Here is a 15,898-nt window from a genome sequence, read left to right on the forward strand (position 1 = left end):
CAGGTCCGAAGGGCGGAGATTCTGCCCCCTCCCCCAAGACCGGTTCCACCAGCCGGCTCCGGGGGTTTGTCACCGGAGGTTGTCCTGGAGGAAGGGGTTACCCAATCTGGTGTTGCAAGGCCCGCTGCATCAGTGTGGCTTTGCAGCGTGCTGTTATTTTGATGATCGCCCTGGGGAAGTGGGCGGGTCTGGAAGTACTGTACCCATTTGAAACTTGGGGAAACTGAGTCCCACAGAAATTGGCTTCAACCGGAGATGGGAACACATCCGGACACCTTCACCCTGCTCAAACGTCGGGGTCGGGTGAGACGAAGGGTCAGAAGTTGGCAGGGGAGAGGGCACAGTCGCCAGAGGGCTCCCTGGGGAATGGGGAGGGGGAGGAGGAGGAGGACGGGGAGGAGCCGGTCGCGCCCGCGGACGGATCCGGGTCATGTGACCTGCCTGGGGCCGGCCACCACGTGGTCCAGGCTGGGCGGTGCAGCTCCCTCTGGCCCCCTCTAGGCCTGCGATGGCCACATGTTGTCCCCTGGGCCCTTGGTCACTCCCTCTCTCTGACCTTGAGACCTCTCCCCGAGCTGGTGGAGCGCAGACAGTTCCCGGCGACCTGCTCTGGGGACAGGTGAGCGTCTCACAGGGCCCCTCCTCCCTGGCGCCTCCCAGGTGAGCGGCCAGGATGCCAGTGCCAGTTGGGCAGGGCACAGTTCCGGGGCTTGGAGGCGCGCCTGTGTCCTCCCAGTCCCATCTAGTTCCCCTGTGCCCACCAGTTCACCCCCTTCGAATTCCTTTGGCTGGATTCTCCGGGATCTCCCAGGGTTTGAGCAGGGCAGGGGGACCTGCTGATCCCAGCCCACCCTAGCTGGCTGGCGGCATCAGGGGAGAGGGCCGTGGTGTGTGTCGGGACTGGGATGGGCAGGGGAGTGGAGGCCTAATTCCACAGGTAGGTACCACTGGCTGAAAATGGGGGAGTGGGAGACTGGCAGGTGAGGGGTCCAAGGCTTCTCGGAGTTACTGCGGCCCTGGGTTCCGAGGCTGGGCTGTGGCTCTTCCTGAGCCGTAGCTGTTCCCAGAGGACTCGCTTCTGGCTGGGGTAGGGTTTCCGGAAACGGGCTCCACCCTGCCCCTCCCCAGCTTGCAGGGCTCAGGAATGGTGCACCCCGGAAACTGCTGCACCGTCTGTAGGGGCCTGGGGCAGGGTGCTGGGTGCTGGGTGCCAGGGCTCTGGGTACCAGCCGGGCAGAAGTCCTCAGCTGTGCCCAGATGCCGGCGCCCAGGTGAACCCTCATCCCCTAGGCGCCCTCTGAGCGCCTCCCATCTCCCGGCCCCTCCCTCCTAGAGAAGGAGCGTGTGGGAGAGGGCTGCGGTCTGCACTTGGGGGGGGTCTGTCTTTCTAGAAAGGAATTCCAGCTGTAGGGACTGGACTGAGGGGCACACCCTCGGCTCCACCTCCAGCCACTTCCCCTTTCTGGCGGAGTCACCTCTGACCCCTCTCTCGGCTGGTTTCTCCACACTGTGCTCCTGTGGGAGGGAAGAGGAGGGGCTCCGAGACTGGGCACCGCTAAGTGGGCCCAGCCCTACTGGGATCTGCTCTGTCCAGGCACCCCGGCCTTGCCCGCAGAAGCACCTTGAGCTAAACCAACTTTTCTGAGTGCTGAGTTCCTGTGGGTGAGGGGCAGGGCGGGGGGGGGTGTGTGTGTGACTGGGCGGGCTGGGGCTGGGCCCAGTCGTGCTGGGACAGGGCCCTGCGCAGTCAGCTGGTGGTTGGGAGTCTGTTGCTCCCGCCCTGCTCCTACGGGTGAAGAGCCCGGACAAGGCCGCCCTGGCTCAGTTGTCCTGGTGATGGCAGGGCCTGGACAAAGGCTGCCTGTTTGAGGCCCAGCCCCCCTGCCCCCAGCTAGCTGCCCTGGCCGTCCTGGGGTGAAGGAATGTGGGGGAGTCTCTCAGGAGGGCTGTTGACCTTAATGCAGTCGCCCAGTGTGGCCTAGCGTTGCATAGAGTGACCGCTGTGGGGGGGGGGTGCAGGGTGGGGCACAGCCCAGGAGGCCATCCTGTCTGCTGCTCTGTCTGGGGCTGGTGTGGCGAGAGGGGTGGGGGCCCAGGCCGCCGGCTGCCTGTGGGATTTCCTCTGGGAGGAAGTGCGGGGGGGTCACGGGGTGGGCGCAGGGAAGGTGTCAGCTGCCCTGACCTTTCTCACTAAAAGGGTGGCATCCCTGGGGCAGAACCCGAGGAACGGAGGACCATATCCACAGGCACCCCACCTGCTCCCCATCTTTCAGGGACTGACAGTGGGGAACTGCCCAGAACCCCCTCCTTTCCTCACCCCCTCCCTCCTCCTCCCCCAGTGGTGGAACAGGCTCCCCCCCAGTCCGTTCTGGCCTGAGGTTTATCTGGGGCCACTCACTTGACCACGTGTTTGGTGGGTGGGGGCAGGGTGGGGGCACAGGCAGCCTAGGGAGTAGTGCCTCCCACGGTCCCCAGGGAGCGGGTCGCGGGTCGCGGGTCGCTGGGCGAGGTGCCAGGCATTGAGGGCTAACTTTGGTGTCACGCTTCCTGTCTCATCAGATGTGTAGCAGGAAGCCCTGGAGGCCATGCTCAGGCTCTGAACTGCCCTAGGTCTGTAGGCCGGCTGGGCATGAGCCGCAGATATGGCCCAGCCGCCGGTCTTTGTCCTCAGTGTCCCTGAGACCCCAGATGACCCAGAGGGGTAAGTGCTCTGGGGTGGGACTGGGGACTGGGATGCATCACCCCTGGGGGGAGGCAGTCTGGACCACAGCCCTTTGGAGAGGGTGGGCTACTGGGACGAGGGCTGGGTTGGTCACAGCCTGAGCTCCAGCCCCCACCCTTATCCCAGCAGCCAGGAGCCCAGCCCCTACGATGAGAGCGAGGTGCATGACTCCTTCTACCAGCTCATCCAGGAGCAGAGCCGGTGGGCGGCCGAGGAGGGGCTGGAGCTGCAGCAAAGGGAGCCGGGGCCTGGAGCCCTGGGGGCTTTAGGTGAGCCCGGGCCCAGGTAGGGTGCTGGGATGGTGTGGGCAGGACACTGAGCCTCTCAGCCTCCCGGGAAGCCCCTCCCTGCAGCCTGTGGGGGAGGGGGGGAGGTCGCCAGTCAGCAGCGTCTGTAGATCTCTGGACAAGTCTATCTTGCTTGGCAGGCGATGACCACCAGGCTCTCCTGGGGCCCGAGGGTGTCCCCGTCCATAGCATGGCCACGCTCCGCATCCTGGCCAGCATGCCCAGCCGCACCATTGGTGAGTGGGACCCTCTGCCTTCGGACCCTGGGTGGGGCGGGGGTTTCAGGCTGGGGGCCCATTCGGCTCCCACCCACCCTGGCTGCTGCCTGCAGGCCCAGCATGGCCCCAGGCAGTCTCGCCGGGTTCTAAAAACGACTCAGAGTCGTCATGGGGATAAAAATAGGCTCCTGGAAACCCAGTGGTGGTGGAGGTCTCTTGTCAAAGGACTTTCCTGGGTCCTGGGAAGGGGCGGAAGGTGGCCCCTGCCTCCACGGGAGGGGCGCACCCCCTGACCAGCTGCCTCCCCAGGCCGGAGCCGCGGCGCCATCCTCTCCCAGCTCTACAACCGCACGGTGCGGCTGCGCCGCCGGGCTGCCCGCCGGCCCCAGCTCAGGGACGTGGGCCGCTCCGCCCGGCCCAGCCTCCGCCTGTACGACCTGGAGCTGGACCCCCTGGTCCTGGAGGAGGAGGGTGAGTGAGCAGGGCCGCAGCCTCGGTGGGGAGGGGGGTCAGGCTGGTGGGGGTGGGGCGCTGGCAGCAGACCCAGGGCCCCTTCTCCAATGGGCTGCCTGAAGGCCCCCAGCCATGAGGTCCCTTGGCAGGGGGTGTAGGAGTATCTTGGTATCCTCCTGGCCACCGAGGCAGAGAAGAGGGGGCCTTCGGGCTGCAGTGTTTGGCTCATGCAGGCAGGCACTCAGAACCTTAGTTCATGCGCCCCACGTCTGCTGAGCACTTGTAGTGTTGCGGGTGTTGGTCTAGGCTTTAGGATGTGTTGTTGGTAAGCAGGCCTGTTCCAGCTCTCATGCAGCTTATTGTCTGCTCGCTAAAACAGACGGGAACCAAATAAATGAATAATGGAATGGCTAAAGCTTAGATAAAGACAGCTGAGGAAAAGTGCGCTTCGGGAAAACATTATGGAACCCATCTAGCCTAGAGGGATCCAGGGAGGCTTCCTGGAGGAAGTGACATTAGAGCAGATGAGGCATGTGCAAAGGCCCTGAGGTGGAAGCGTGCTGGTTTGTCTGAGCATCTGGAAGGCCAGCGTGGAGGGGCTGGGGAACAAGGGAGAGTGGTTGTAGGAGGGAGCAGGGCCCAGGTCACAGGCTGAGCTTCAACCAAGAGATCTCAGGCATCAGTGCCAGGGGCTTGAGTACTTCCCTGGGGCCCTGCCTCTGTTTCCTCCCCCTGTTTACCCAAGGCCCCCAGTTGGTGGGTGACAGAGCATTTCAGGGTAGTTAAAATAGCACCCCTTTCCAGGGCAGTTGTGAAGATGAAAGGGGGGAGGACAGGGGCAGATCTCCAGGCCCCTCCTCCCCTACTCACCCCATCAGGGCTGCTATAGTGGGAAGTGGTGGGGTGTTGGGACCCCATTGCTTTTGAGTAGGTTGGGTAGGGGGGCTTAGGTGTACTGGAGGTCAGAGCAAAATGCCTGTGGGGAGTTTGGGTCCAGGAGGAGGGGGTGCTGGGCTGGGCCGCGGAGGACACTAGGAACTTGATCGTGCCCTGGGCTCCAGGCAGTGGAGGTGGGAGGGAGACAGGCATTGGAAGTGGGAGGGAGACAGCCAGTGGGGTGTGGGCCAGGTGGCAGTGAGTGACCTGGCTTTGATGGTGCGAGCAGAGAGGCGCCATCCAGGCCTGCTAGGGGGTGGGAGGGGGCTGAGGCTGTGTTTCCGTGGGGTGGACGTCAGTAGCCACAGCGGTGTAGGGAGGGACAGATGCTGTGGGGAACCCACAGAACTCCCACCTTCCCCTGCAGAGAAGCGGGTCCTCCTGGTGAAGGAGCTTCAGGGCCTGACAGTGGCCCAGCGGGACCATGTGCTCCGGGGGATGCCCCTGAGCCTGGCTGAGAAACGCTGCCTGCGGTCAGTGCCCCTCGGCCTCTTGAGGCCCCCAGACCCACTTCCTCAGCTGGGTCGGGTGGTTGGCAAGAAGGGCCCCGAGCCTGCGGTGGGTGGTCCCTGGGAGGGAGGGGGATCCCTCCCTGGTCCAGACCCTGACACTGCCTCTGCCCCCAGAGAGGAGAGCCGGACCCCGAGGGGCAAGCGGAGGGCCAGGCAGGGCGGCCGTGGGCTCCCCTCCTGCTGCAGTCAGCTCCAGGACAGCTGTGTCCTGGTAGGCACCTCCTGGGCAGCTGGGGGGGATGCTGGGGGAGGGGCCACCCTTCTTCCTCCCCATCCTGGTCCTGTTTGCAGGGTCCTCTAGCCTTCGGCCTGGCTCTGGGCTGTGAACAACCCACCTCTCCCGCCCCTGCACTCCAGGCCTGACCCCTGGGGTCTTGGCTAGGGGCTGACCCTGCTCCCAGTGCCCCTCTCAGAGTCTCACCTGAGGACTGTCCCGCCGCTGTCCCCACAGGCCTTGCACAACCTGGGGCTGGTGCTGCTCTCGGGGCTGCAGGCCCTGAAGCCTTGGCGCTATGCCCTGAAGCGGATCGGCGGCCAGTTCGGCTCCAGCGTCCTCTCCTACTTCCTCTTCCTCAAGACCCTGCTGGCCTTCAACGCCCTCTTGCTGCTGCCACTGCTGGCCTTCATCGTGGGCGTGCAGGCCGCCTTCCCGCCAGCGCCCCCGGCCTCCGTGCCCGCCTTCACGGGCCTGGAGCTCCTCACGGGTGGGGTGAGGCTTGGTGGGAGCAGGCGGGCCCCCCTCTCACCACGGCTGCCCCCTGGTCTGACCCCAGGGGCCTGCAGCCCGCCCCCCGTGCTTTCTGTGGGGCCTGGGAAGCCCCAGGGTGGCTGCGGGCCTTTGTCCACCTCCGTGCGCTTATCGCTGGCCCTGCGCTGCCCTGCCCCCTCTGCCCTTCCCCTCGCCCTGCCCTCTGGGTGCCCTCCTCTCTCTGCACCTCAGGCCTGAGGGGGGTCAGGCGCAGGGAGAGGGACAGCCCCTGACTCGGCCGGGCCGCCTCTCTGCAGGGCCGCTTCGCCCACACCGTCCTGTACTACGGCTACTACAGTAACGCCACGCTGAGCCAGCCGTGTGCCTCCCCGCCGGATGGCGGCCAGTGCCCCCCAGAGGCAGGCGGCCTGCCCTACAACATGCCCCTGGCCTACCTCTTCACCGTGGGGGTTGCTTTTTTTATCACCTGCATCACCTTGGTTTACAGGTAATAACCTTCCACCACATGACCCTGGCTCTGAGCACCACTGATCCACCCCGTGTCTGTCTATTGGTCCGTCTGTCCGTCCATCCACCATCCACGGACCCTTCCTTCCTCCTTCCCACCCACCCCCAGTTTCACCCATGCACCATCCACTCCACAAACGTTTGCTGTGCTTGGCGCAGGGCAGGAAGGTAAATGAGCGTGGTGCCTGCCCTCGGGAAGCTTGCCGTCTGTGGGAGGAGACAGGCCATCGAAGAGGCTGGGGATGTCCTGGTGTTGTGTTGCCTGGTCGTTACGGAGCACAGGAGAGGGAGTCGGACTAGCTTCTCGGGGCTGGTGACACTTGTCCCAGGGAGAGAGATTAAATAAGGGTGGGCAGAGAAAGGCCAGAGGAAGGTGTTTGGGTTATCGGGAGAGGCAGTGCAAAGGCCCTGAGGTGAGCCAGCATCTTCCGCAGCCACGACTGGGTGGGAGGCAGCTGGTCATGTTGGTGGGGACTGGCGCCTGAGCCCTCTTCTAGCCACTTGTGGCTGGTGGGCACAGTATTGGACAGGGCGGATCTGGAGTGGCCGGTGGGCCCCACCAGGAGGCCGAGACCTCTGGGCTGGAGGTGGGGCAGGGGGCGGGTGACGGGAGGCCCATCCAGCACTGGGCGGGCTCCTCCGAGTGGGTGCTGGGTTTTGGCTGCAAGGAGCATCCGAGGTGTTTTGTCTGCACCTTCCGCCCCCACTCAATCCCTGCTCGGCTCTGCTTCTCCCAGCATGTCCCGCTCTTTCGGGGAGAGCTACCGGGTGGGCAGCACCTCGGGGGTCCACGCCATCTCTGTCTTCTGCTCCTGGGACTACAAAGTGACTCAGAAGTGGGCCTCCCGTCTCCAGCACGACAACATCCGAACCCAGCTGAAGGTGAGCTGCCGGGGGGGGCCTGAGGCCACCACCGCCACCCCGGTCCTGGGGACACCAGTCCGTGTCTGCTCCAGTGGGCGACGGTTAGGGCTGCTCTTGGGCCCTCTCCCGGGAGTCCCTGTGTCCTCTGGCCCCCATGGGAGGAGGCCACAAGGGAGGACAAGGAGGCACAAGGTTCCGTTGTTTGTCTGAGGCCTCAGGCCTAGCAGGCAGCCGAGCTGGGCCTTGTGGAACGTTCTCTGCCTTTCTGAGGTTTTATGTGCAGGGTTTGCATCAGGGAAGCTCACAGCTTTGACCTGGCTGATGGGCCCTCACTGGCCTTGGGGAGCGCCTCAGGGCTTCCGGTCAGCGAGGGGACAGCTGCCTGCAGGCAGGACACCTGGGGAGGCCGGGCAGGAGAGGCCGGGCCGGCCCTGGAGCAGGGCGGGGGACCGGCCCGGGCGCTGGGGGTGGGCGGGTGGTGACCCTACGTGTGTGTCCACTCCGCGGTCCCCGGGGCTCCTCGCGCCTGTGCCGGGGGTGGGTGACAGGCCGGCTGCCACCCGCAGGAGCTGCTGGCCGTGTGGCAGCTGCGCCGGGGCCCTCGGAGCATGTGCTGGCGGCTGCGGCGTGTGGCCGTGCTGGGGCTCGTGTGGCTGCTGTGTCTGGGGATCACGCTGGGCTGCACCGTGGCCGTCTACAGCTTCTCGGAACTCATGATCAAGGTGCAGGGGGAGTGGGCAGCCCCCAGGGGGCTCCAGCCTGGGGGTCAGACTCCCGCTTTAGCTATTAGACGGGGACCTGGAAGGCGGCCAGGAGCCTCGAGCCCTCCCTGGAGGCCGCCTCTCTCACGGGCCTTGTTTTGGTTCTTCTCGGGCCTTGTTTTGGTTCTTCTCTGCCTGTTTCACACTCTTGTTTCTCTGTCCTTTTGTTTTTTATCTTCTCTTTTCTTCTCTGACACCTGTGTCCCGCCCTCCCCTCCTCCCCCCACCCCCTTCCTGTGCGGTTTGAACAGCTGTGATCTCCACCCCCCCCTTCCGCCCTGGGACCCCGCCCTGCGGCTTCCCCCGTCAGTGGACACGGCCCTGTCCCTTGGGCGCCTGCGGTGATGCTGCCCCTCCCCTGCTCTGACAGAGCCCAGGGTCCACTGAGCGGGAGGGGGCGCTGCTGGCCCTGCCCCTGGTGGTCTGCCTCCTCAACCTGGGGGCCCCCTACCTGTACCGCGGCCTGGCTGCCCTGGAGCGCCATGACTCCCCGGTGCTGGAGGTGTACGTGGCCATCTGCAGGTGAGTGGCCAGGGCAGGGGGAGGTGAGGGCTTTCTGGGGCGCACCCTCTGTCTCCCAGGCACCCTCCCTCAGCCTCCACTCCGGCTCTTTTCTGTAGGAACCTCATCCTCAAGATGGTCACCCTGGGGATCCTTTGTTACCACTGGCTGGGCCGCAGGGTGGGCACCCTGCGGGACCAGGTGAGGGCCGGCCGCTGCTGGTAGGGGTGAGGCTCCCTGGGCCCCTCAGGATGGTCTGCCCTGGTCCCAGGGTGGGGCGGAGGGGGTGGCCCTCACCGGACCTTACCTGGGCTATAAGTGTACTGGAGGCCCCTCGATGGGCTGGGTGAGCTGGGTGGGGGGTTCCGGGGCCCTGGGGCTGAGACTGCGTCCGTTTCAGTGCTGGGAGAACTTTGTGGGCCAGGAGCTGTACCGGCTCATGGTGATGGACTTCCTCTTCACATTGCTGGACACACTTTTCGGGGAGCTGGTGTGGAGGTGAGGCCCCAGGGGCGGGTCCCAGCTCTCACCTCCTGGACATCTGGGCTTCCCAGCTCCGAAGGGCTCCCAGCATCCTCACCAGCGTGGTGACGAGGGTCACCTGGGTGGTTCTCGAGTCCCTGAATAGCAGTCCTTAAATCTCCACCCGTGACAGCTCCTCTGTAAGACATCACTGAACCGAGAAAAACACTTAGGACACAGGATGGAACCTATTTTTAAATCGGAAAGGAAAACAGGTTTCAAAGTGACGCATATGATACAACGTGAGTCTCGTATGATGGAAAAAGGGGTCGGAAGGAAGGATAGAAGTGGAAGGACATTTTCCGAGGGCCTCGCTGTGGTGCTCGTGTGGCGGGTGTTTTGTATTTCCTTCTCTTTGTGTTTTCTTTGAGAATGTATTAACTTCACAAGATTTTTAGAAGTAAAACGTCGGATGCCGACGTGCGTGTTTACACCCGGGAGCATCTGTACGGGCTTCGAAAAAGGACAGGGACGAAGCCCGCGGCAGTGCGGACCCCTTGGGGTGGGACCCCGGCTGCCGTCTCCCCTCGACCTTGCTGGGTGCCGGGGGGCGGGGACGGGCGGGATGGTCAGCGTGGCGGGTGGGTCCCCGGCCGGGGTGCCTGCCCTCCTGCGGACCCCGGGGGCTCCTCTGCCCCAGGCTCATCTCCGAGCGGACACTGAAGAGGAGGGGGAAGCCTGAGTTCGACATTGCTGGGAACGTCCTGGAGCTGATTTACGGGCAGACCCTGACCTGGTGAGTGTCTCCCACGTGCGTCCCGCTGCCCGGCCCTGGGGTCGCGGAGCTTCCCCCCCCCCTCTGGAACACAGCAAGGCCCAGCCCTCCCACCCCTCAGCTCCCGGGGTCCTGTGCCTGAGCCAGGCTGTCCTAGACCAGGGCGCAGCACGGGGTCACGACCCCCGCCTCTGGACTGCAGCCCCCTCGCCTCCTCCCCCTCAGGCTCGGTGTCCTCTTCTCCCCACTCCTCCCCGCCATGCAGATCATCAAACTGCTGCTCCTCTTCTACGTCAAGAAGGTAAAGGTGCCACCTGGGCCCTGAGGAGGGCGACGGGGCCCAGGGAGCACGTGCAGCCAGGGTAGCCTCTGGGCTGACAGACGTGCAGCCCTGGGACTCTGGAACCCTCCCCTGACCTGACTGGTGCAGGGCTGGCAGCCTAGGGCCACCCTCTAGGGACAGTCCCATGGCCCCCAGGGCCAGCTGAGCCCCCTCCCCGCATCACTGCCTCCCTGCCTTCTGCAGGCAGGCAGCATCCCTGCAGGGGCCGTGGTCAGGGCTGGGCGCCTGTGTGCGTGGGCTGGGCTTAGGGTGGGGGGCTGCGAGGCGCCCCTGGTCGTCTGTCCTCAGGTCGGGGGAGGTGGGCTCGCTGTCTCAGAACCAGGTTTTTCTCCTCCTGGGTCCTTTGTTTTTGCACCTGTACATCGTGGACAGTGCTCTGGGGCACTGGGGGCACTGCTGAGACGATGATGGTAGAGTGTTGGGCTTGGGGTGTGGCCCTGCAGAGACCTTCCGTTGACATCACAAGCACTCCTAGTGTCAAGCCCTTCTGAGTACCAGTGACCCTGGATGAGAAGCCCCCCGTGTGCCTGGGTCTCCCCTCCCTAGATCAGGAGGTGGCCTGCGTGCTCCGATTCCGAGTGTCCCCCTCTCTGCCTGGCAGTCCGGGTCCCGGCGGGGAGGGGACCCGGGTCCTGTCCTGGGGCCTTGGCTCGGGCTCTGCCAGGAAGCACAGCCCACCCACTGCGGCCTCGCCCCTCTTCCTTCTGAGGGCTGCCACCAGGCCCAGTGGCGGGCGGCGGCAGGACGGTGGCTGAGCACAGCCTTTGTCTCCAGACCAGCCTGATGGCCAACTGCCAGGCGCCCCGCAGGCCCTGGAAGGCTTCCCACATGAGCACCGTCTTCATCTCGCTGCTCTGCTTCCCGTCCTTCCTGGGCGCTGCCATCTTCCTCTGCTACGCTGTCTGGCAGTGAGTGGGCTCCTGGCCTCGGGGGCGTGGGGATGGGGTCGCCCCCGGGTCTAGGGAAGGGCTGCCTGCAGGGACTGTGGATGGTGGCCACGGTTTGGGTGACGTGGGGCCTCCGCTGGGGCCGAGGGGTCGAGCCACCTGCCCTCTTCCCCAGGGTGAAGCCCTCGAGCATCTGCGGCCCCTTCCGGACCCTGGACACCATGTATGAGGCGGGCAAGGTGTGGGTGCGCCACCTGGAGAGGGCGGGCCCCAGGGTCTCCTGGCTGCCCTGGATCCACCGGTACCTGCTGGAAAATACCTTTCCCATCTACTTGGTGTCGGCCCTGCTGCTGTGAGTGTGGGGCTGCAGGCCGGGGTCCTAGCCTCTCCCAGCCGTGGGCTCCTGCGCGGGGCGCAGGCCGACCGCCCATCTCCCGCAGGGCCGTGATCTACCTCAACATCCAGGTGGTGAAGGGCCAGCGGAAGGTCATCTGCCTCCTCAAAGAGCAGATCAGCAACGTGAGTGCCCCTCCTGCCTCCCCCTGGGGGGCCACCGGCCGCTCACAGTCAGGCCCCTCCTCGCCTCCCCCGGACCCCGGGTGTGGAAGGGGGCTGTTTGCCAAACAAGTCACATCGATGGCAATGTGTAGTTTGTACTGAGAGGAGATGCAGCTGGCCTGCCCCAGCGCCCCAGCACCGCCCCTACGCCCGCTGAGAGGCAGCCCCGCCTGGCCCTGAGGGCTGTGCCCCCTCCCTGCTCAGTTACGGGGCGATCCTCCCCCCACCACCGTCACCTTGAAAACAAGTCACTGCCCCTTGGGCTGGCGTTTCCCCAGGTAGGAATGGCCTCTCACCCAGTCCCGTCCAGCAGCAGCGGGCCTCCTGTTAACACGCAGTGGGCGCTGACCTCGTCCCCGGCGCTCTGACATCACTGCCCCCACCGCTGTTTTTTCTTTTTTTTTTCACGTCCTTCGCAGTTTCTGACCTGTATACTCAACGCCTGAGCCCACTTGGGGCCAGCTGGTGCCTCTGTCCCCAGGCTGTCACACCAGGGCTGGTGGCTGCCAGACACTCTGCATTAGAAAGGACTAGGGGGTCAGCTGTGGGGTGTCAGCTAAGGCAGGACAGGGCTGGGGTGCAGCTCACGTGGGACCCTCACCACTGGCTAATTGATGCAGGGGCTCCAGGCCAGGTCTTTCCCAGCGGGAGGATCCCTTGGGGAAAGCTCCCACTTTTTCTGGGGTTATAATTAACGCAGTACGACTTAACCCATCATCTCGCCTTTCACAAACACGGGACAGGGCCCAGGCTGGGCATTTCGGCCGAGGTGGCCGCCTGTCCCAGCTGCGGGAAGTGGAATCTTGCTAACTGGCTCTTGTTCCACTGCACAGGGCTTTGGGGCCTGCGGATGCCAGAGGGGGCTGGGGGGGGGGAGGAGGGGGGAGGGGTCAGGTGGACAGCCTGTGTTGGGAGGGGACCAGCTCCACCTCCCACTTCTCTGGGGGCTGAAGGACCATTCCCTTGTGGCCCTCGCTGCAGGCAGTGTCCTCCCGAGGCCGAGCCCTGCCCTAGTTCTGTCTCTGGGGCTGCAGGTCTGAGCTCAGCCACCCCCCGAAGCATCTTTTCCCAGGCTTGGGCAGGCCGTCTTTCTCAGGCAGGGCGGCTTACTCAGGCACACAGCCCTGTCCCTTATACCTCCATGGGGAGGAGACATGGGGAGGTCGCTTAAGGAAGTCCCTGTGTAATTGTAAGTTCCTTAAAAATGGAAGTGGGGAGCCAGTGTCAGAGGAAGACTTGACTGGCCATCGCTGGTCTTGCAGATGGAAGGAGGCTGTGCGCCAAGGGGTGTGGCAAATTCAGAAGCAGGAAAAGGCAAGGGAAGATTCTTCCTAGAGCCTCTGGAAGGAATCAGCCCTACTGACACCTTGATTCTAGCCCAGTGAGACCCGTTTTGGACTTCTGACCTCCAGAACTGACGGATGATGAATTCATGTTGTTTTGGTCCCTAAGCTTTGTAATTGGCTGGAACAGCAGCAGAAAACGAACACAGCCCTGTGACAGACGTTTGTCCTCTTTTAGAGGGTGACTCTGAGGTCAGAGAGAAGGTAATGTGCTCAAGGCAGACTCAGTAAGTGGCAGGGCCAGTTTAAAATTGAGTCAGGCTGGCTTTGCTGCCTTCACTGTGTGGCCGATCACATTTCCCTTTTCACTGTGGCCACTAGGAAGCTTAGATGTACATTACATCTGCTCACTGCCTGGCTCTTGGTTTTACTTTCTCCTCATTTGGTGGCTCATTCCCCTTCTTTAAACTTTTTGTGCTTGTGACGCCAAATGCTCTGTGAGCTACCCCAAGTGCGGTCTGGAACAGGGCAGTCCTGGACAGAAAAGACAGCTTCTGTTTTCTCAGCCTTTGTGTTCTGGCATTTCTAGGAGGGGGAAGACAAAATCTTCTTAATCAACAAGCTTCAGTCTGTCTACGAGAGAAAGGAGAGGAGCAGGTGAGGGGCGTTGGAGGGGTCGGGGCCCCTCTACCCCTGGGACATGGAGACACCGTGGAGCTGGGGGGTGGGGAGGGAAGTCCCTGCCCGCTCTCCCCACCGTGTGTGGGGCGTTTGGGGAAGGAGGGAGAGGTAACGTTTGGTGAGAAAGGAAGAAGAGGACACGAAGAACTGTTGTGCAGGGGGCAGGGTGGAGCCAGGTCTCTCGTGTCCTTCCCTGCCCCTCTCTGCGGCTCTCTCTGTGTCCTCTTTGCTCCCCCATCTTGATGAGTCTGGGGGTCAGCCTCGCTGGCCTTCTCCTCAGGCTCTGCCCCTGTTTTCCCAATGGGGTGAATGCACCCTAAGAAAATGCTGCAGTGGGGCTGGGCTGCTCCAGGTCTGCGCTTCCCACCTGTTCCCTGTGGTTAAGCCCAGAGAAAGGGAGATGAATTCAGACACCCTCCTGAATGCACACAGCCCTCCTTGACCCCTGACGCGGCCAGGCGGGCGGCTGAGGTCTGCAGGCCAAGGCTCCCGGGGGCTCCCCTCCCCAGAGACATGCCCCGGGCAGCAGGAACCCACCTTGCGCACCTGACAAGACCCTTCCCCTCCAACAAAGGCCTCTGCCAGACCCTGGCACGTCTCTCCCGAGCCTTTACCCTGGGAGGCCTGGACGCAGCTCCTGAGGAAGGAAGGGCTGCCCGAGGCCCTGGCCCCTCGCTGACTTCCCTTTCCGGCAGGGTTGGTAGAACTGAGGCGGCTGTGATGCCCCCAGCCCTGTTCACAGACGACGGGGACACCTGGTAGGACAGCGCTGGGCCAGCAGCCCCGCACCTGCTCACCTGCGCTCACACAGCCCTGCGGGCACAGATGCCGACCAGCCGGAGGGTGGGGGCACTGCAGCCCACCTTAGCGGGAGCACCCAGCGGACCCTGCCCCACCCGGGACTCTGTTTATTCTGATTAAACATGGTTTGCAGAACGGGCTTGTCTCTCGGGAGGCTGTGCTCCTACCCAGGCCGCCCAGCTGCAGGCACCTACGGCCATGCCCCCGGGCCCATAGCCCGCCTCCTGCTGCCCCGAGGATGACCTCCAGGTCGAGGTCATGGGAACCTTGGCCTCCTGCACCGGCAGCCCCTTCAGCTTCTCCTCCTGGTTCAAGGCTCCTCTCTCTGCCCGGCCAGGGCCCTGCAGCCTCACCAGATGGACCAGATGGTACCAGGTCCCCTCCCGACATGGGGTTCCTGATAAAACAGGCGGTGGGGCTTCGGTGCTGGGTGCAGGGCGCCCTCTGCCGACCCAGCCCCGGATGGCAGAGATGGACGGCACCGCAGCTTCAGACGCTGTCCCTCCAGCCTGCGCACAACTACGGGGCAGGAACAACTACGGGGCGTGTCGAGGGTGATAAACTGATGCTCTAGTGGCTCTTGGTGGTGGGGTGGAGGGCCAGTTTAGGGAGGGACTGGGGTGGGTCATTGGCTAATGAGCCATGGGGAGAGGAGCCTACAGACAAGAGGCTGGCCAGTTCCTAGGCCTGTGGCAGGAGTGACTGGTGCGGGGTGACCTCCGGTCCTACCAGCCTGAGTCTGAGGAGCCTGGGGGATGCTGAGAACCCGAGGGTGCAGAGAGGAGGGGACTAGGCTGTCATAGCCTCGGTGCCCACTGACCGCAGGAGCCAGGGCAGCAGCCCCAGTGGGAGACAAGCTGAGAGTGGAGACGGGCCCCCTGCCCTCGTCCCAGAGGGGTACCTGGGAGAGCAAAGCCTGGCCGAGTGGCCGTGTCAGGCCCACAGGGAGCTGCCACTGCCGTTAGCAGTGCTCGCAGCTGGGCCCACACCAGCCCCAAATGGCCCTCGTCTGAGGATGGTCCCACGGGGGTGCTCCGGTGTTCCGCAGACTCGGCCCCAGAGGCTCCCCAGCATCAACCAGACCTCCCCAGGTGCCCTTGATGCCCCGGCAGGTCAGGATTCCTGGGCTGGCTGTGGCCGACCCAGCCTGGCGGTGCTTAGGGACTCTACGAGGAGCTGGCCTGACCTGGTGGTATGAGCGCCGCTGGGTGAAGCTGGGTGGGGAGACCAACCTGGGCTCTTCAGGGCCCCCCTCCCGCAATGCCTGCCTCTGCATGGAAGGCACGGACCGACCGCGTCCAGTCTGACCCGCGTTACCATCTGTCACGATCTACCGGGCCCCCTTCACCTGCCTTGCGACAACTGCGAGGTCAGGACACACTGCTTATGACGAACAGGTGAAGGGTGTTTTGCAGACACCTTGCGCAGCGGTGAGTTGGTGTCCCTGGCCATTGACTCAGGCGCTCATCAAGGTGTCGCTGTGAGGGCATTTTGTAGGTGTGTTCAGCACTCACAGTCAGTTGACCTCAAGGAGATTATCCCCACTAATGTGTGTGGGCCTCGGCCAATCAGCTGAAAGACCTTAAAAGCAAAACTGAGATTCTCCAAAGAAATTCTGCCCAGGGCTGCAGCACCAGC

General features: G+C 64.0%; 1 protein-coding gene across 7 annotated transcripts; it reads left to right on the plus strand.

Annotated features, from left to right (window-relative positions):
* Positions 1–106: 106 nt before the first annotated feature.
* TMC6 (transmembrane channel like 6) lies at positions 107–14,399 on the plus strand. 7 transcript variants are annotated; one of them, XM_032456719.1, is made up of 21 exons: positions 107–303; positions 2,560–2,701; positions 2,849–2,991; positions 3,150–3,245; positions 3,537–3,698; positions 4,984–5,089; positions 5,243–5,339; positions 5,580–5,837; positions 6,134–6,324; positions 7,082–7,226; positions 7,775–7,930; positions 8,340–8,491; positions 8,590–8,671; positions 8,871–8,968; positions 9,633–9,728; positions 9,933–10,008; positions 10,825–10,958; positions 11,113–11,289; positions 11,378–11,456; positions 13,368–13,435; positions 14,155–14,399. In XM_032456719.1, exons 2-21 carry the CDS (start codon positions 2,643–2,645, stop codon positions 14,219–14,221), a joined length of 2,442 nt encoding a protein of 813 aa, XP_032312610.1. In that variant the 5' UTR covers positions 107–303; positions 2,560–2,642; the 3' UTR covers positions 14,222–14,399. The 7 variants fall into 7 exon arrangements, with proteins under 7 accessions (XP_032312610.1, XP_032312612.1, XP_032312606.1 ...); XM_032456721.1 differs by lacking the exons at positions 107–303; positions 14,155–14,399 and adding exons at positions 464–619; positions 14,034–14,115; XM_032456715.1 differs by lacking the exon at positions 107–303 and adding an exon at positions 465–619.
* Positions 14,400–15,898: the final 1,499 nt, after the last annotated feature.

Source organism: Camelus ferus, chromosome 16 (genome assembly GCF_009834535.1).
Source record: "Camelus ferus isolate YT-003-E chromosome 16, BCGSAC_Cfer_1.0, whole genome shotgun sequence".
Lineage (NCBI taxonomy): Eukaryota > Metazoa > Chordata > Mammalia > Artiodactyla > Camelidae > Camelus > Camelus ferus.

Coding starts and splice junctions, on each gene's coding strand:
- TMC6 (XM_032456719.1), top strand. CDS start 2,643: ATGGCCCAGCCGCCGGTCTTTGTCCTCAGTGTCCCTGAGACCCCAGAT. Junction 10,009..10,824: donor TCCTCTTCTACGTCAAGAAG/GTAAAGGTGCCA, acceptor CTTTGTCTCCAG/ACCAGCCTGATGGCCAACTG. Junction 11,457..13,367: donor TCAAAGAGCAGATCAGCAAC/GTGAGTGCCCCT, acceptor TGGCATTTCTAG/GAGGGGGAAGACAAAATCTT.